Source organism: Elephas maximus, chromosome 24 (genome assembly GCF_024166365.1).
Source record: "Elephas maximus indicus isolate mEleMax1 chromosome 24, mEleMax1 primary haplotype, whole genome shotgun sequence".
Classification (NCBI taxonomy): domain Eukaryota; kingdom Metazoa; phylum Chordata; class Mammalia; order Proboscidea; family Elephantidae; genus Elephas; species Elephas maximus.
In genome coordinates, this window is record NC_064842.1 from 36,202,036 (window position 1) to 36,223,062 (window position 21,027).

The 21,027-nt window shown below is 36.2% G+C and overlaps 2 protein-coding genes across 4 annotated transcripts in view; one reads left to right on the forward strand and one right to left on the reverse strand.

The window, feature by feature from the left end:
• Nucleotides 1-201: 201 nt before the first annotated feature.
• The window catches only part of ANKRD45 (ankyrin repeat domain 45), a 67,185-nt gene continuing 46,359 nt past the window's right edge, over nt 202-21,027 (reverse strand). For all 3 annotated transcript variants that reach the window (XM_049868487.1, XM_049868488.1, XM_049868489.1), the window contains 3 exons: nt 8,234-8,328; nt 4,151-4,289; nt 202-887 (listed from right to left, as the gene is read on the reverse strand). In XM_049868487.1, coding sequence (XP_049724444.1) covers nt 853-887; nt 4,151-4,289; nt 8,234-8,328 — 269 coding nt within the window. In that variant the 3' untranslated portion in view covers nt 202-852. The remainder of the gene's footprint in view (nt 888-4,150; nt 4,290-8,233; nt 8,329-21,027) is intronic.
• On the forward strand, nt 15,299-17,564 carry TEX50 (testis expressed 50). Its single transcript, XM_049868490.1, has 2 exons — nt 15,299-15,622; nt 17,250-17,564. Exons 1-2 carry the CDS (start codon nt 15,299-15,301, stop codon nt 17,460-17,462), a joined length of 537 nt encoding a protein of 178 aa, XP_049724447.1. The 3' UTR covers nt 17,463-17,564.

Sequence of the window (21,027 nt, forward strand, 5' to 3'; positions counted from 1 at the left end):
TTTTTTTTTTTCTATAAAATGTTCCCAGAAAGAGTAGTAGAAGGTTCAGGACTTTATTAGATAATCTAGGAGGGTGTTGGGTGAGATGATTTCTAAATCACTAATATGAAAACAACTCTAATATTTAAAAGATAAAAATTACAAAAACAGAACAGGGAAGAAAATGGGATGGAGTTTAGTTATATCTAAATTCCCAAAACCAGAGAATAGGGGAAATCTCACAAATATAAAACTAAACAGGATTGTGTTCATTAATTAAGAGAAAATAAGGGGGTTTACTTAGAAACTATATTCCACCTTACAGATGAATTTTAATTTGTACATAAAAAGTAATAATTGTATAATCAGAGGACCGTGATCCAAATGATCCTTAATATTTCTTTGCTCCAGAATGTCATTCCATAAGCTTTCCTTTGGAGAGAAGGAGAACAAATTTTTCCTCTAGAAATAGTCAAATGTGTCTTTTTTTAATGGAATTCCTCACTTGAATGGACATTTCCTGACTCAATTACACAGAAAATGATTAGATTCCTTAAATAGTTTTAAAAGTCTCCATCTGATCTTTGTGTGTGTCACACCCAAGTGCTCTCCAGAAGGAGCACCTGGAACTCACATGGATTGTCAGTTGGGGTACAGAGGCTAGGCCAGAGAGTCTTGACATAAGCATGGTAAACAGAGTGCAACAAAACAAGAGAGATTTAATTTCATACTGAAATATTCTTATAAAATCCCACATCTATTTTCTTTACTTCACAAATAAGTCTTCTTTACAGACACTAGAAGAAAATGTGGCCTTTTACAACATCTATATTCAGTAGGAGGTATGATCTTGTCTTCTTTTCTGACCATGCCTTAGGTTACCACAGATTTGGCACTCTTCACTTGACCTGAAAAGAAACAGATTTTTTAATCACAGTTAACTAGCTTGCCATATGAAACAAAATGAAGCCAGTTCTTAAAACAGTGGGCTGTTTTAAATCAGTAAATCAGTATGCCCTAATCTGCATTAGCCATGGATTGAACCCTGGAGTTGTTGGTATATCAAATCAAGAATACACCCCTCCTTTTTTAAATATCTGAAGCTGTACAATCACATTTCCTACATAATCAGTATTATGGTTGCTAGTTCTGCCACTGACTAGAGTAACTTTGTCTTCACTTCCATCATTACGAAGTGAGGTGTTAGTTCAGACGTTCCATCCAGATCTAACATTCTGTGATACAGGTATAAGATGCTGGAGTGGTTGGAGGGGACGTGATATAGAGGACGTGGAGGAAAGAGGCAATTCTTCCTCACAGGTGAGAAGTGAGAGAGGGAGGGTTGTTGAGTCAGGGTAATGGTAGTGATGGAGCAGGGGGATAAGGGGGAAATCAAGGAACTGTATAACCAATAATTCAAGTCTTAATTATCTCACTACAGATAGACCAAACTAGAGTGGTCTCTCTTTCTCTAAACTTCTCTCCCTCCAATCGTTTTTACAAGGAAAGCCAGATTATTCTCCCCTACTTAATCCCTCTTCTCTCCTACCCAAAGCCTTTAACGGCATTCCACTGACCAGAAAATAAAGTCCAAACTTCTAATCTTACAATTCAATACTTTTCATAAATGATCTCAAATTAAATTTCCAACCTTATTTTCTACTGTTCCTTAACACAGAATGACCTATAATCAGCCAGGTGGGTATTGTTCACTTCCTCATATTTCCACATTTGACCCTTTTATTATCATATTGTGCTTCCATTCTGAAATTTCCTTCCCACTCCAGCAGGGCTACTATCTGTCCAAACAATTCCTCTTTCTCCATGAAACTTCCTCTTTTTACTTAGCATTCTCTGAATATATACACTGCATAGTTTATCTTTTCAGGATTGCATGTTTTACTCACAAACTAGGTGGCAGGCTCCTTAAAGACAAGAACAGTATAAAGCTTCTGTCTCCTCCAGGATACTAGAGGGAGTATGAATATAAATATTCTCAATAAATATAGATAACAAGAGATCTTCTGTCACACTACCTAGACCAGGTTAAGTGTCTGAATCTTTCAAAACCACAGCCCCCTTTCACAAACATAAAAATCTTAGGTATCTGCATGTCCACATGCAAAAGAATGAAGTTGGACCCCTACCTCACACCATATACAAAAATTAACTCAAAATGGATCACAAAACTAAATGTAAGAACTCAAATTATAAAACTCTTAGAAGAAAACAGAAGAGTAAATCTTCATGATTTTGAATTAGGTAACAGTTTCTTAGATATGACACCAAAAGCACAGAAATAAAAGAAAAAAATAAATTGGACTCATCAAAATTAAAAATTTTGTGTTTCAAAGGACATAAGCAAGGAAAAGACAATCCACAGAATAGCAGAAAATATTTGAAAATCACGTATCTAATAAGGAACTTGTATCCTTTTTTTTATTTAATAAGGAACTTGTATCCAGGATACATAAAGAACTCCTACAACTCAAAAATAAAAGGACGACCCAATTTGAAAATGGAAAACAGATTTGAATGACATTTCTCCAAATAAGATAAACAAACTGCCAGTAAGCACATGAAAAGAAGTTTAATATTAGTAGTCATTAGAGAAATGTAAATCAGAACTATGATATAATACCATTTCACTTCTACTCAGATGGCTAAAAATATACATATAGATAACACGTTGGCAAGGATGTGGAGAAATTAGAAGCCTCATACACTGCTGGTGGGAATGTAAGATCGTACAGCCATTTTGGAAACAGTATGTCAGTTCCTCAAAAATTTAAACATAGAGTTAACATGTAACTAATTTCTCTAGATATATATCCAAGAGAAATTAAAAACATATGGCCACACAAAAATTTTTATACAAATGTTCATAACAACATTATTTAAAATAGCCAGAAAAATGGAAAAAACCTAAGCACTCATCAAGCGATGAATGTTTAAGCAAAATTTATATCTGTACAATGGAATATTATTTGACCATAAAAGGAATGAAGTATTGACACATGCTGCAACATGGATCAACCTTGAAAACATTATGTTAGGTGGAAAAACCAGACAAAAAAAAGTCACATATTATATGATTCTATTTGTATGAAATGTCCATAATAGCAAATCCATAGAAGCAGAAAGTAGATCAATGGTTGCAAGGGGCTGGGGAGAGGGAGGAATGGGAAATGACTGCTACCAGGCATGGGGTTTCTTTTTTAGGGTAACTCATAACACCCGTTGCTGTTGAGTGAATTCCTACATGTAATGACCCAACAGGACAGAGTAGAACTGCCCCATAGGGTTTCCAAGGAGTGGCTAGTAGATTCGAACTGCTGACCTTTTGGTTAGCAGCCATAGCTGTTAACTACATGTACCACCACTAGGGCTACTTTTCAGGGTCCAAAAAAACCCGGAAGGAGATAAAAATATTTAAGACTGGATAGTGGTGATGGTCGCTTTTAGTAGCCACTGAAATATATACTTTTAAAGGGTAAATTTTATGGTTAGAGGATTATATCTCAGAAAAGCTGTTATAAAAAAAAATCTCAGGTATTCCTGCCACCAAGATTCTGATACATGCACCTTCCCCATTCAAAGGATAGTATTCCCACTGTAGGTTTTCCCCCCCCAAATAAAGAATCATAATACCGAAGATACTCTGCCCTATCTCCCAGGAGGAAATGCCCCCCTAGTGGAGAATCATTGGTTCACCAATCAAAATCACAGTAAACTATATAAAAGTAAATGACTGATGATTGTTCTAATATTAAAGTTAGTATTAGACCTTTCCTACAGAAAAAGTTCAGTTATTATTAGTTATCATTATTAATATTGAAAGTAATACTGAAATTAGGGAGCTCTATCATGGATTAGAAACCCTGGTGGCGTAGTGATTAAGTGCTACAGCTGCTAACGAAGAGGTCAGCAGTTCAAATCCGCCAGGCACTCCTTAGAAACTCTATGGTGCAGTTCTACTCTGTCCTATAGGGTCGCTGTGAGTCAAAATCGACTTGACGGCAGTGGGGTATATATATCATGGATTAGTGCTTGAACATGGTTAATGAGTACTTAATAGAGATTATTAAAATCAGGCTATCTCAGAAATTGTAGCATTAAACCTAATTTTCATCTTTCCTGACATTCAAACCATTTTTTATGCAAAACTTACGTGGTGCAGATATTTTTGTGAAAATAGGAGCCACGATATCTTCTAATTGTTGTTTCTGTTCAAAAACCTCATTAATGGAACCTTCCAAATGGGTTTCCAGCCACTCATTTTTTGCACGGCATGCGCTGAGGATGGTATTCTAGGGACAGAAGAAAATTTACTTTCCACTTACTTATTGAAAAATAAACTCTTTAGAATCTCCAAACCAGCACTGTCCAACAGAAATGTCTGTGATGAAGAAATGTTATACCTGCACTGTTCAATATAGTAGCCATTAGCCACATATGACTAATGAATATTTGAAATGTGGCTAATGTGACTAAGGAACTGAATTTTCATTTGTATTTAATTGCAATTAATTCAAATTTAAATAGCCACATGTGACTGGTGACTACTCTGTTAGATAGTGCAGCTCTAACATTAGTGGAGTGTGAGTATAAAAACTTCTCACAACCTACAGTCATGAAGCCTTTTGCCAGTATATGCTATTTCCCTAATTCTTTATTTTCACTAAGCCCTATAATAAAGACAAGTGCTTGCAAAGGTTGGAAAAGGAGAGGTGGATGGTATGAGCTGCATGCAAGTCAACAATGTTGATTCTGAATATCTGGTTCCCTCTCAGATGGTTCACAGGAGGAGGAAGAAGTGTGAGAAACATAGTAAGAGTTTTGCCTCATTAAAAACCTCTCAAATTGTATTATAAAACCATCTCATTGCATATGTGCAGTAAATTGCTATTGCCTGATTTAAGATACCAGGACAAATTTGGAAAACATAAAACTTCATTTCCTCCTGCCTCCCTAGTCCAGGTTGGTCCTCTATTTTCTAACGTAGACTTTCCAATTCTCCTCCCAATGCCTCCTCTTTGCCTCCTCATCGCCACCACGGAGAAACAGACTGAGAGATTGAAAGCTGAGAGACTGTAAGTGAAACAGAGAGAGAGAAAAACAAAAAGCAAAAGAGGAAAGAAGAGTTACATGACTGTCTTTGGGAGTATTATTTCCAACTACTTTGAAAAAAAAAATTTTTTTTTTTTTTTTTGAAACTCAGAAAAATTGAAATAAGAGCGGTTAAACAATATGCTCAAGGTACTACTTCTGATCAAAGGAGAGCTAGGACTAAAATCTCAATTTCTGCCTCCCAAATAAATGTTCTTTCCATTGTAACAATCTGACTTCTAAGCTAGATGACCTTCTTCCTTTATGATCATTAGTATAATATCCAAGGGTTTCTCCATTCGTGGGGATTTCTAAAGGTCCACACTAATATCACTAAATACAGCATTCCTAGTTTTAGAAGATGAATTCAACAGACTTTCCGCAGTGAAAAAGCATTAATCTACACTCAGTAAAGGGAGGAAGATGAAAGAATGAGGAACACATATAGAATTGAACTTTTTCTGCAGGTATTCCTGGGTTTACCTGGGTTTGGTTGTTTAGCTGGTAGGTAGTTGGTTTTACCAGGAATTGTTAAGACTCTTTAAGGTAGGGAGACCCAAGGGCAGTTGAAAAATAATTATTGGCAGAACAGAAAAGCTGTGAAGACCTCTGGTACAGCTTAGCTTTTCCCTTACCATCTAATATGCAAAGCACATAAATGAAATTTTCATTACAGAAAGAGGCAGACACATAAACAGAGTTCAAAGAAAGCATTTGTTGAATAAGAACAATTGCAGTAAAATAAAAGCAATCCCAGAAATAGGAATACTTTATAAAACTATAATCACAGTACAGGGCTTTACCACACCTCTTTCAGAATTTGATAAAGTAAGCCAAAAAATTATTAAGAATATAGAGGATTTGAATATGCAGTCAACAAATTCAAGTTTATAGAACTTTGTACTTTATAAACAGAGTATGGACAGTTTTCATTTTTTTCATAAACCATTTGTCAAAAAATGATAATTTTTTGGTCACAATCAAAATTTGAGATTTATAGGCCATATTATCCGACAAAAATTTAATGAAATTAGAAATTACTGGCAACAAAATGACCATCTGGAATTAAAAAGCACACATCTACAGAACTAAAGATCAAAAAGTAAAGTAAAATTATAAATTATCTACAAATTAATGACAAAGTTTATTTCATGTAAAAAGCTACAGGATACAGTTAAAGCTTTACTCAGATGAAAATTTGTATCTTAAAGTGGCTTTGTTAAAGTATAGAAAATAAACTTTAGCATAAATAAATAAAACCAATTTAGGAAACTAAAAAAAGGACAACAAAATAGGCCAAAAAAGAAGTTAAGAGGTAAAAAACAATAATAATAATAAAAAGCTGAAATTAATTAAATAGAATAAAGTAATAAAACATTAGGAATGAGAAATAAACCAAACGCTGGTTTTGGAAAAGACAAAGCATAACAGACAGACTCTGGGCAAGCCTAAAAGAAACAAACAAAAGAAGCATTAAGTAAGAGAAAGAAGAGAAATACACATATAAGAGAGAGATCAAAAGAATTATAATACAATGTGTAACTTTATGGCAAGAAATTAAAAATTATAAAGGAAATTGGTAATTTATTATAAAAATTATAGCAAAATATAAATTACCAACATTAACCCAAGAAGAGATAGAAACATGAATAGACCCGTAAATGTGGAAGAAATTGAAAAGTCTGTTAAAGAACCAATACTTCAAAAAGGCCAAGGCAGTTTTACATGAAATTCCTATCTTTCAGGGAACAAGTTTTGTCATTGTTAGCTGCTGCCAAGTAGATTCCAACTCATGGCGACCTTATTTGTGCAGAGTACAACTGCTCCATAGGGTTTTTGAGGCTGTGACCTTCCTAAAGCAGATCTCCAGGCTTGTCTTCCAAGGTGCCTCTGGGTGAGTTCGAACCACCAACCTTTTGGCTAGTAGTAGAGCATTTAACCATTTGTACCACCCAACAAACTCCGATAGTACTAGCACAGAAGAAAAGGAAAAGTAGACCTATTATACTTAAAAGGAAAATTATACATTAAATACTAGGAATCCAAATGGTATATCAAAAGAATAATACATCTTGATGGGACAGAGTTCATTTCAGGAATGCAGGGATAGTGCAACATTAGAAAATCTAGCTATAGAATTATTCTAATAAGATAAAGGAAAAACCCATATGACAACAATAATAGGTGCCTTAAAAGCTTCAATAACATTCAGCAGTTATTCCATAGTATAGACTCTTGAGTCAAACTGAGTTCAAATCCTGATTCTTCCACTTGAGAACTGTGTGACTTTGGGAAAATTCTTTAATCTCTGTGAGCCACATTTTCCTTATTGGAGAGAATAACATCTACTTCATAGCGTTATTATGAGGAATAAATGAATTAATTTATGTAAAGTATTTGCAAATAGTACCTGGAATGTCTTAAGTACTCAAAAAAAAGTTTATGGGGTATTATGGATTGAACTGTGTCCCCAAAATATATGCATTGTAAATCCAAACCTTTATTATGCCTGTGGTTACAATTCCATTTGGGGATGGGTTGTCTTTGTTATGTTAATGAGACAGGATTAGTATACAGTGTGTCTTAAATCAATCTTCTCTGAGATATAAAAGAGATTAAACAAGCAAGTGTGAGAAGCAGAGATGGGGGAAGAGAGATGCCAAGCCACGTGAAGATCGTCCAGGAGCAAAAGCTCAAAGAGATGTGGATCTTTCTCCAGAGCTGGCAGAGAGAGAAAGCCTTCTCATAGAGCCGGCACCCTGAATTTGGACTTCCAGCCTCCTAAACTATGAGAAAATAAATTTCTGTTTGTTAAAGCCACCCAAGTGTGGTATTTCTGTTATCGCAGCACTAGAAACTAAGACATGGAGCTAACGTTATTAGTCATTATTCCTAATTTTCTTTAAATATATATATATATATATATAACTTTAAAACAGAATAGAAGATTTTTGAAGTGCAGAAACTAATAGTAAATACCATATTAAATGGTGAAAAACTATAGGTGTTTTGATTAAAAGCAAGACAAAGGCAGGGAGGGAAGACTACCACCTACCCTTAGAGTATTAGTGTAGAAGTGAACAACAAAATACATCAGAAGAAATCACTTAATACATCAGAATATGCAAAAAGCACAAAACAGTACCTTGTCTTCCTTAAGTAATTTTCCTGATCCCTTTTCTGTGTCTGTAATGGCTGCACAAACCTTTCCAATATATTTTTTCAGAGTCAGCCTTGCATCTGAAAAAGATAGAACGATAAAACGCACAATGGTAAGACAAAGACCAAAAAATATGCTCAATGTACTGCACCATTATACAACTAGAGCTTTCTAAAGACTGTGTGTAGGAGATCTGTTGTAGTTGTTTTCACTGAATTTCAACAAAGATGACACTTGGTACTAGCACAACGCTTTGGAGTATCACTGTGTTCCTAGAATTGTGATAAAATTTTTGAAGAACATAGAAAGTATAAAACATGGTACCTACTTCCAAAGAATCCTCATTCTATTAAAATGTCAATTCTGGAGAAAGAACAACAAAAAACATTTCCAGTAGACAAACTGTAACTTGATTTTCTTTCTCGACATTAAAAAAAAAAAAATTTAGCTTTCATCTTTTAAAAAACAGTGTTAAAAATAATTCCATTCATCATAACCTGTTGCCATGCAGTCAATTCTGACTCATAGCAACCCCACAGGACAGAGTAGAACTGCCCCATAGGGTTTCCGAGGAGCAGCTGGTTCATTTGAACTGCTGACCTTTTGGTTGGCAGCCATGGCTCATTGCACCCATAATAATGCTATCGCAAAATTTTCAAAACCTGTTTTGATAAAACTATAACACTTTCCTGAGAGAAATACAAGACTCAAATAAATAGATGAGCATACAACATTCCTAGATTGGACAACTGAACATCGTAAATCATAGATCAGTGCCAAATCAATTTAAAGGCTGGCGTATTACTTTCCTATGGCTGCTGTAACGTATTACCACAAACTTGGCTTTTTAAAACAACATAAATTTATTCTCTTAACACAATACTTAGCTGATATATAAGAAAGATCAGGAATGAAATCTACGGACAAACTGAAATACTGAGCTACACTAATTTCACTGAAAATAATTGATCAGACTTTATCACCTATTTTAAGTTTACAGATTCAGGAAAGACAAATTTTACTCATGTAGACATGTATGATTCCATAACAGAAGATAAAATACAATGCGTATTTCCCAATGTTGAAATTGCTTTATGCATACTCCTAACTTTAATGATCACAAACTGCACAATAAAAAACCCACTGCCGCAATAGAACACTCCTTTTCATTCCTGAAGAGACTCAAAACCCCTCAGCATAGGACACTGATTCAAGAAAGACTCAATTCATTATCTTTATTATGTATGGAAACATATATTGCTTAGCAGCTTAATTGTGATAAAATAATTGAAGAATTTGTAAGAACAAAGAATAGAAATGTTTTTAATTATAACGTGTTTTGCGTGTTGAAAGATCCAAAAATAAAATACAGCAATTTGTTGAAGTATTTTTTCTCATCATTAAATTTTCTTGTATGACATCTTTTCATTTGTTAATTTGTAATCATAGCATTTATTACAAAACAAGCATCAAAACTGAAGTATGCGCCATTTAAAGCAAAATTGCTGAAAGTCAATTTTTCGTTGTGGGAGATCAACAGCATTTTACATTGACCGTTGAATCCAATTAAGTTCACTGACTCATTTTCTTTGTTATAGAATATGTGGAATGTTCTTTTTGTAGAAAATGTGGCAAAATCTTATAGTAAAAATCTATAGTACCCCACGTCCTTTAAAAATTTTATAATTCAGTTCATGTCATTCCGCTAAAATGGCATATGCCACTTCTGCGTTCAATCACTAATATTATAGTTGCATTTAAAACAAAGTTACACCATGGATAGCTAACACGCACACACATATATACAAGTATATATAAAACTCACATATCCCATTCAAATGCATGAGTAAGCAGAGGAGGGGACACCATAGCTTATCACTGTTAGGACCTTACATGCTTTAATCCAGCCCTGAGTCCACAAGCAAAATATTTTCACCCCATCTCAGCATCCCCAAAAGTCTCAACTCATTACATCATCAACTCAAGTCTAAAATCTCATCTAAATATTATCAGCTCAAAAGTCCCAAATCTTATTATCTAAATCAGATATGGGTGAGATACTCAGTCTGATCCATCCTGGGGAAAATTTCTTTCCATCTGTGGACCTGTGAAACTAAAAAAACAAGTTATTTGTTCTCAAAATACAATGGTGAAACAGGCATAATGTAACAGTTATAGACAATATTATTCAAAAAGGAAGAAATACCAGAAAGAAAGGAGTCACTCATCTCAAGTAATTTCAAAATCCAACCAACACTCCATTAGGTTTCAAGGAAAAATCCTCTGTGTCTCAAGACTCTACCCTCTAGGCATGAGGCTCCACGCCCTGAGTCATCCTGCACTTTCAATGAGGGATACCATGTGTTTGCACCCAAATAGTTTTATCAGTCTGCTTTATCTGCCTGTAAAATTTTGAGGGTCCAACAGCCTTTTTTTCATTTAGTCCTCTCTCTGTGCCTTTAAGGTCCTTGGGTATCACAGTTTGCGCTCGACTCCTAACCTAAGGAGCCCTGGTGGTGCAGTGACTAAGCACTCAGCTGCTAACAAAAAGTGGTGGTTTGAACCCACCAGACCCTCTGCAGGAGAAAGATGTGGTAGTCTGCTTCCGTAAAGATCACAGTCTTGGAAACCCTGTGGGGCAGTTCTATTTTGTCCTAGAGGGTCTCTGTGAGTTGGAACCAACTCAACGGCAATGGGTTTGGTTTTGGAGGAGGTTCTTTTTTTACTAAAAAGGTTGGCAGTTGGAACCCACCCAGCAGCACTGTGGAAGAAAGGCCTGGCAATCTGCTTCCATAAAGATTACAGCTAAGAAAATCCTATGCAGCAGTTCTACTCTGTAGCACATGGGGTTGCCATGAGTCAGAATCGACTCAATGGCAACATGTTTGGTTTTTTGGTCTGTTCCTTTCAGTTCAGGCTGCTTGTATTTCTGCTGATATAACATTCTCAAAAATCTTCTAGATCTCCTGTGTGTGTTATGGAAATTCACTCCATTAGACAAGAAGCTCTTCCTCAGATCATTCCTGGATAATTTCATCTCTATTCCTGGCTTCTGTTGAGATGGTTGAGGGGATCCATAAGACACATGCCTAAACTCTTCAGCACTAGCGAAAGGTTGTCCAGCCACATCCTTGGCCATCTCTCCAGAGCACACTTTCCTGACAATGAATCTCCTAATTTCAGCATCTTTTGCAATTTGGATGGGCTGAGGATTTTCCAAATCATCAAGTCCTAGTTCCTTTTTGCTTAATAGTTCTTCCATCAATTTATCTCTTTCCTCTCACATTTTACTATAAGCAGCAAGACAAAACTCGTCTGTGTCTTCAACATTTTACTTGGAAATCTCTTGAGCTAAACATCTAAGTTCATCGCTTGAAAGTTCTGTTTTCCACATAGCTGTGGGACACAATTCAGCTAAGCTTTCTGCCACTAAGTAATAATGATCAACTTTCTTCCAGTTTCTAATATGTTCATTGTTTTTTTTCTGAGTCCTCACTGGCAACACCTTTATTGTTCATATTTCTACCAACATTCTGTTTATGACGATTAAGGTATTCTCTAACATGATATGGATTTTCTGTACTATACTCTGCAATTCCTTCTGAGCCCTCACAAGCCAGGCCTTTAACATCCACATTTCTACTACCAGTTTACTTGAAGCAGTCTAGGCTTTTTTTCATTGTGTAGCTCAAAATTCTTTCAACTTCTACCCATTATCCAGTTCTAAAGCCACTTCCACATTTTAAATTATTTGTTACAATAGCATCCCACTTCCAAGTACCAAAAATGGTATTAGTTTCTTATGCTAACTGTAACAAATTACCACAAGCTTAGTAATTTAACAGAAATTTATTCTTTTAGAGTCCTGGAGGCCAAAAGTCTGAAATCAATCTCACTGGGTTAAAATCAAGATACTGGCAGGGATGATTCCTTCTGGAGGGTCTGAGGAAAGAATCCATTTCCTGGTCTTTTCCAGCTTCTAATGCCCATCTATATTCATTGGCTTGTGGCTGCCTCCATCTTCAAAGCACTTCACTTCAGTCTCTGCTTCCATAATCACATCGCCTTCTTCTCTTCTGTGTCAAATCTCTCCCTTCCTCCCTCTTATGAGGACAGTTGTCATTACATTTAAGGCCCATTTGGACAGTTCAAGATAATCTCATCATCTCACTATCATTAACTTAATCACATCTGCAAAGTTTTTCTTGCCATGTAACAGAACATTCACAGGTTCCAGAGATTAGGACATAAATATCTTTGGAGGCCATCACTCAACCTACCACAGTTTATATACATAATCTCAAGAAACTCCAAAGAATTTTTGAGAGACTTGATGAAATCTCTCTAAAACTCAAATCTGTAACTTTTAGCAACTAATTTAATCTTTTTTTAACCCTCATTTGCCTATCTGTAAAGTGGACATTATAAAAGTGTCTTTCATAGTCAAATTTCAGACCCATATCTATAATAGGATTAATGCATATGGACCAGCTAACTGGTCTTTCTGCTTCCAGCTATTCACAGCATCAAATCTTTTATCAGGGACAGAATGCCCAACAAGCAAGGTAAGCACATGTTTAGGGCATCAATAAAACAGGGCGCACCAGTTGTCCAAAGCAAAGACCAATAGATGCCAAGCAGACAGAGCACAAGGAAAAGTAAGTGCCTCAGTGGAAGGGAACTGGCAGGGCACTAAATGAAACTGATACCAGCTCCAGTGCATCAGAATATGCCGGCCAGAAATAAAGTTCACACAGGGACATGAGGGTGCCCATGCACAAGGTTGTTTAAGCTATGAGGCCTCTACCACTAAGTTCACCAACTCATTTTCTTTGTTGTAGAATATGTGGAATATTCTTCTTGTAGAAAATGTGGCATATAGTAAAAATCTTAGTACCCCACATCTGCTAAAAATTTTATAATCCAGTTCATCTCATTCCACTAAAATGGCATATGCTACTTTTGCATTCAATTGCTAATATTATAGTCACATTTAAGAAGAAGTTATATCATGGATAGCTAAAATGCACACATGCACACATACACATATGTGTGTGTATATATATAAAATTTACATATGCCATTCAAATGCGTAAGTAAACAGAGGAGGGGGTACCACAGATTATCAGTGTTTAGGACCCTTGCATGCCTTAATCTGGTCCTGCCCATCATTCATGTTGAAAGCAGAATTAATTTCCTAAACTGGAATCAAAGGTTTAGGTCTTAACTCCACTAGTTGGGTGACCTGGAGTCAACTGTAGTTTCAGAATTTCAGTAAAGGAATGGGCTTAGGAGAGAAATCAGTTGGAAGAGGGAGGCTTATCTTGAAACAGCATTTGCATAACAAGCATGGTGTTTTTACTAAGGACATATATTTATTTGGGGTGGTTTGGTAGAGGAGAGAGCTTATTCCAAGGATTCCTTTAATGACATCATACCCTAAATTATTTAATCACTCTAACCTCAGTTTCCTCATTTACAAAATGGAGGTAGAAAAGTACAATCCTCACAGGGTTGTTGTGAGAATTAAATCAAATGCAGTATATGATTTATGCAAATACCTTGGCATAATACCTGGCACACTGCAAAGCACTTAATAAATGTTTATTATTATCTCACTACTCTTATCAAGACTCTATAAATGACTCCTTGTTTCCTACTGAATAAAATACAGGGCCCTTCAAGATAACGTAGTCATAAACTATCTCTCTAACTTCATCCCCTCCAACATTCATCCAGAGATTCTACCCATTATTCACTTCCTGTTCCCTCTACCCCCAGATATCAACATAGCTCACTCCTTCAATTCCTTCAGATCTGTGCCCAATCATCACTTTATCCGAGAGGCCTTTCCTGATTGCTCTGTATAAATTAACACCACACTCATTCACTCACTCGTTGGCACCTTACTCTTCCCACTCTACTTTTTCTCCACAGCACTCCATAGATACACAGATTTAGATATAATTATTGTCTGTGTCCTCATGCTAGAAAGTAAGTTTCATGAAGGTAAAGATTCTGTTCTGTGACCAGTTTTTTACCCCCAGCTCCTAGAATAGTATTTAGCACACAATAGGTGCTCGATGAACATTTGTTGTATGAATGTTTACACAGCATTTCTTTGCTTGCTATGGTTATCCAACCCTAGATGCCCTCTCCACATGTACCACCTACCAAAACTCTACCCACTCTTCAAGGCCCAGCTCAAGTACACTTCTTCTGTGAAACTCCCTAGTTCCCCCAAGGTAGAACTCATCGATCTATCAACTATCACACGATTATATACTTTGATTTAGCTCTCATTTTAGTCTATCTTGTAATTTTTATTACCTTACTCTTTGCTTCTACCTCTAGACTGTAAGCTCCTCAAAGTCAACGTTTGTTCTTATCTTTTTACCATATACCATGCCACTTTCCCTCCACTACCTTATACCCATTGCCGTCGAGTTGATTCCGACTCATAGCACCAAAGAAACCAAAGGAACATATGTCAAAAATGAGGGAGATACTCAATGTTTGTTGATCTATTTGAAGGGAAGGGCATTCCACAGTGAGAAAATAGAAGAAGCAGATGCTATGTTGTGTGAAAATGGGATAGCTATTTTTAAAGCATATGTAAAGCTGCCATACTTCAGAAGAGGGGCTGGAGGGATATAGATAAATTGTTTCCATCAAATCCTATTAATATGATTACAGTTTAAATTTATAAGCTGATAAAATAATAGTAAAGTCTCTATTCCTTCACGAAATTGAACAAGTTCAAACCACTCTAGCAAAGAGCAACAAAAAGTACCCCTAAGAAACCACGGTGATTGGCTAGGTGACATCTTTTAGTTCCAATGTGGTTCTTTATGATGTCACTGAACTTACTTCTGAATCAGTATGACTGATGATGTCACAAGGATCATCAGCATAAATTTTGCTGGCTAGCAAGATGATCTGAAATGCCTCGACTGAAACATCTTAACTAAATCTCAGGGCATTTTTCCACTCTGTTTCTGACCAATTTTTTGGCTATTGATTTCTTTTTTTTCCAGTTGAGAAAGAAAAATGTCCACTCAAGGACTATCTCCAATTTTTCCTCTGTTGTTTATCTGCTTCTTCAGAGGGAGCTTCTGCATTTGTGATGGAACTATCTGGGCTAAGGTTGGATGGGAGATTTTTCCCGAAGAAGTACACTATCTGCAAGTTAAGCCTTCTTCATCTCACTGCCTACCCTACCCTCTGAACAAATTATGCTGCAGTTTTGCTAACATGGATATATTTCAGGGTTGTTTACATCTGTTTTCTATTTTAGTTCAAGCTATCTTTTTAATCCTGTCTGTTTTATCTGCGCATTACCTGTGGATGAAATGGAAGAAACACCAAAAAAAGGTGAATTAGTGATGTAAATAGTAACAGTTACAGAATCTAAAAAAGTTTAAGACATAAGATTATCAGCTTCTTTAAGGGCAGGTACCATGTGAGCATATCTGCTCCAGAAGACCTCTTTAAAGTATTCAAAAGCACAGGTGTCACCTTGAGGACTAAGGTGCACCTGACCCAGCCACAGTGTTTTCAATTGTCTCATTTGCATGTGAAAGCCGGACGATGAATAAGGAAGACCGAAGAAGAGCTGATGCCTTTGAATTATGGCGTTGGGGAAGAATACTGAGTATACCATGGACTGCCAAAAGAATGAACAAATCTGTCTTAGAAAAGTATAGCCAGAATATTCCCTAGAAGTGAGGATGGCAAGACTTCGTCTCAAGTATTTTGGACTTGTTATCAGGAGGGGATAATCTCTGGAGAAGGACATCATGCTCAGTAGAGGGTCAGGGAAAAGAGCAATGAAGACCCTCAGTGAGATGGATTGACACAAAATCACAACAATGGGCTCAAACATAGCAATGATTATGAGGATGACACAGGACAGGGGAGTGTTACGTACTGTTGTACATAGGGTCACCATGAGTTGGAACCGACTCAACGGCACCTAACAACAACAACAACCATGTCTTATTCATCTCAATCTCCCCCGCCTCCCTACTCATCCCCAGCATCTTGCACAATGCCTCTTGTATATACTAGGTCCTCAACAAATGTGTATTGAATTAGAAAGTCCTTAATATCATCTAGCCCAATCCCTCTATTTCAAGTTGTAAGATACAGTGAGAAAGTAGTGAACTGCGATGAGTAGACGGTATAGAAAACAGAGTTATCTGTCTTTGCCCTTAGAGCCATTTAATCTTTCTCAGCTGCCTCATCCATAAAATGAAGAACCTGGAACAAAAGAGATCTCTAAGATTCCTTCCAGATCTAAGAAAGCGCAATATACAACAGTTGGCAAGCATTTTTAAAATGAACTGTACACTGATTTCTAATGTTAGGATACCTGTCTAGGAGATGGAGTTCTTATACTAATTTCTCATATTTATCAATAGATGGAACCATAATTTGTGACAATCTTAAAACTCATTGACATTAAGAGCAATTGGATGTTTATATACTTTTTCTCACTTTTAAGTACCAGTAATTTATTGTATTAGTATACCTTGAGGCTGTTTAGTATGGAATATTATTTTGCTAATATTCAAATAATTTCTCCCAGCAAAGTGCTCTAACCATAGAAAGCACTAATTAAATGTTTGCTAATGGTGACAATTGTCACTATAATCTGATTTGGGGCATTATGCAAAAGAAGATTTCTTCTGTAGTTTTACCTTTCTTCTGTAGTAACCTTTCTCTTGTAAAAATAACTGATGGCATAGTGGTTAAGTGCTATGGCTGCTAAGCAAAAGGTCAGCAGTTCAAATCCACCAGGTGCTCCTTGGAAACTCTACGGGGCAGTTCTACTCTGTCCTATAGGGTTGCTATAAGTTGGAATCAACTCAACGGCAGTGGGTTTGGTTTTTTTTAGTTTAGGGCATTTTAAGAGAGTTTAAGTTTACATGGTCAGAAAATTTATTTTTAACCACAGAAAGAAAAAAATCTATGATATCATTTGTTTTTCTCTTTTTAGCTGAAAAAACAAGTCTCCTTAGATACATCTGGTAATGATCTAAAAAGCCGGTCTGTCTCTGACATTAACCAAATACTCTTCAGGCTGGTGGCCATAGCATCGATGATGATGAAGTACCTGAAGCGTGTGTCCAACCGTCGTCCTGCCTCTATGAAAGTTAAGCATCGCAAATTAAAGAAGAAGAATGGAGGAAAAGGAGTCAAAAGATACTAAACATATGCATATGCAAATGTAGCTCAATTCGGTAGGGAGATTACAAAAGAAAACTCATCTAAGGGTAAAAATAATCCTTTGGGAGGCTTTGTAATTTAGTGAAATTTTCCAAAGAATCTGGGTTGAAAAGTTATTTCCATCCAGCTAAAAAGGAATCCATGCTTTCTAAAGTACTGGAAAAAGACTGCGTACTACCACTGCTACATGTTTAAGTGTTTTGTTCTTTTTAATGTGTTAGACTACTAAGCATTAACCAATCTGTAGAATAGAATCTTAGTTCACTGTTTTAATAAATCTGATTTAAATAATATTTGTGGATTTTCCTGAGCAAATTTTACAGTCACACAGAGGTTTTTAATTCCCCATCTCAGGTTGCTAAGATGGCATGAAAGTATTAGGAAATAGAGTAATAAAAGAAAGCATCGATTTTTCAGTTTAATAAATAGTGAGTTAGATATTAATATTTTAAAAATTTCAGGCTTTTGTGGATCAGCCACATCAATTTAGAAAAGTATGTTGTTGTTAGGTGCTGTCGACTTATGGCAACCCTGTGCACAACAGAACGAAACACTGCTCGGTCCTGCACCGTCCTCACAATCTTTGCTATGCTCAAGCCCACTGTAAGTTACCATACCTTCCAAACAAAAACTGGGAGAGTGGTCTGAGAGTAGGACATAAATTCTGATTTAAAATATCTTGAAAAATCCAGAAAAACATGCTAAATCTATAAGGAAATAGAATATAAGGGAAGCAAAAACTTTTAAACTATCTTTAAAATAGTGATAAATAACTAAACAGTCTTGACAAGTAATGGAAATGAACAGTGTCTGCTTTGGGCCATTATGGATTATTAGAAGTTTATTTCTGATTCCACTTTCCACACCCTTCTCCATACCTCAACCCCTCCTTAGCACAATCTCACCCCTACTTTTCCACGGATGTTCCATTCAATCCCTTTGGAGTTCTGAGCTGTCAACTAATTCCTTCTTAGAGAACACATACATATTTCTTTTAATGGAGGGCTCTTGAAGACTTTAAAAAAAAGTTCTCAAACCTCTAAAATCCAAATTAATTTATACCTAGTATCTCCAAAAAAAATTTTTTTTTAGTAGTATAATTTTTAGCAGTATGGATGAAACTCTTTGGAGTAAGGAGTCCTCAACCCCTTAAATCTCATCATACTCTAAACACTAAGTCTGAATCGAACAAATGTTAAACTTTATATTGAGTGGTTTGTGATTTTGACATTCCATAATTATATTACCAGGAAGCTACAATCCTTCTCATTCCAGCACCGATCTGGAAACAAAATACTAAGTTACTTTTTATAGTCTTCTTTAATGACATATTAGGTATAATTCCTCCAAGAACCTAAGGCTCCAAACTAAACAGATACTATGGGGAAGGAAACCACAACTGAAACTCCAAACCAGTAAGCCCCAAACTCTTTCTTTTCAGAAAAGTTACAGCAAAATTTGTTCCAGGATTGTGACTTTTAAGTACTAGGCGTCATTTAGTCTTCAAACATGGATTTTAAATCGATGGAATGTGCATTGCACGTAAATAACTATTAATGGGGAATCAACCAAAGAATTATTTGCTCTTCTCGGTGGTTTTTTTTTTTTTTTTTTTAACTCATGGATCTAATGATAAAATTGAAGATATTAACATCTAGAAAGAGCGCCCCTAAAAAAAGCATTTAGTGCAAGCAATCACCTATAAAATAATCTATAAAATATAACTCACATCTTCTTGAATGTGCTTCCTTCCCTCAATTTCCTTATTGCTCTCAATTCTCCCCATCCCCTTCTCATCTTACTGATGAGCAAGCTCCTTATTGCTACCAGGTGAATCTTCCTAAAAATCATTTTCATCTTCTTTCTCTTCTACATAAAAACTTTCAGTGGCTCCCAGTGGCTACCAAATTAAGCGAAAACTCTTTAGCTTGGCATTAGGGTATAATCTGACTGTAACAATAATTGGGGCACGTTTCAACCATTGACCATACACACATTGTGCCTTACATCATCTTACTTAATTCTCACAACTACTCCCAGAGGTAGGAACTATTGTTGTCTCCCTTTTTCAGAAAGGAAACTGAGGCATAGAGAAGTTAAGTATCTTGATCAAGGACACATAGATTGCAAGTGGAGACACCAGTATTTAAGCTCAGGCAGTCTGACTGTAGAGCCCATGTACTTAAACCCTTTTGTTACTCCACCCATGCTGCAGCCTACCTGTGCGAGCTGTGACTCACTGCCCCAGTCAGGCAATCTCATCATTGTTCCCCAATATGCCCCTTAACTTCCCAGCTCTAAGATTTTGCTCATTTTTCCCCTCCTATTCAAATCCCCTTCCCCTTCCATTGTGTATTCAAACCCTACCCATTCTTCAAGGCCCAGCTCAACACTGATACACTCTGACTTCATGTTCTCCAACCACCCTATAGCATATACTGTCTGCTCTGCCAATTTTAACCCTTAATAGTCTTTCTGATACTGTTATAACTGTCACATGTGTCTACAGCTCATCCCATCCAAATCCATTGCTGTTGAATCAATTCTGACTTACAGTGACCCCATAGGACAGGGTAGAACTGCCCTGCAGGGTTTCTAAAATTGTAAACCTTTACAGAAGCAGAGTGCCACATCTTTCTCTGATGGAGCTGCTAGTGGGTTCAAACCACCAGCCTTCTGGTTAGCAGGCAAGCGCTTAACCACTGCACTACCAGGACTCCCTCTATGCTCATCACCCCCCACCTAATAAATGTCCAGAGGGCTGGGACAACCAACTGTACCTAAAACAATGCGATGCTCATAGACATTCAGTAAATGCTTGCTAAAAACATGAATGCACATAAACGTGCAAAGTGAATGTTATAAATTTCATGAGCACTAATTTTTTAACCAAGATTTGTACTTATACGTAGTTACACAGGTGTACGTTCCTAAAATCTTTTTAAGCTATATTCTACAGGGCTGTAAAGACAATGTAGGCAAAATGTTAGCAAAACTCAAAATGCAAAGTTTTTTGAACTTTGTATTAAAGTATAGCATAATACAGAAAAGTGCAAGAATCATTTAAGTGTACAGCTCAATGAACTGTCACAAACGAACATACCCATCCGATCTGCAACCAAACCAAGAAAAAAAAAAATTACACCCCACAAGTCCCCTCATGCCACAAGGCTAACTACAATTCTTACCTCTTACACCTTGTCTGAGAAAATAGTTTTTAATTAAAATGGTAACTGTTTCTACCTGGGGAAATCCAATTTATTACTCACAGAAGTAATTTTTTAAAAACATTTTAAACATTTAAGGAATGGTCTCTCAGAAAACGGCCTTCAATATGTATTGTGCATATAGTCTTAAAGAAAATTATTGGTGAAATACTTAGAAGTTGATAAATTGACAAGCTTCTAATATGTACAGTTCCTACTAAGTATACTGTTTTAGGCCAATAATGAAATACAAAAAAAAAAAAAAAAAAGAAAAAGGCAGGTTTCTTATATTATCATCAACAGTAACTGCAGGTGTATCTACAAATAAAACATCCTGATGGG

Coding starts and splice junctions, on each gene's coding strand:
- TEX50 (XM_049868490.1), top strand. CDS start 15,299: ATGTCCACTCAAGGACTATCTCCAATTTTTCCTCTGTTGTTTATCTGC. Junction 15,623..17,249: donor GGAAGAAACACCAAAAAAAG/GTGAATTAGTGA, acceptor TTCTCTTTTTAG/CTGAAAAAACAAGTCTCCTT.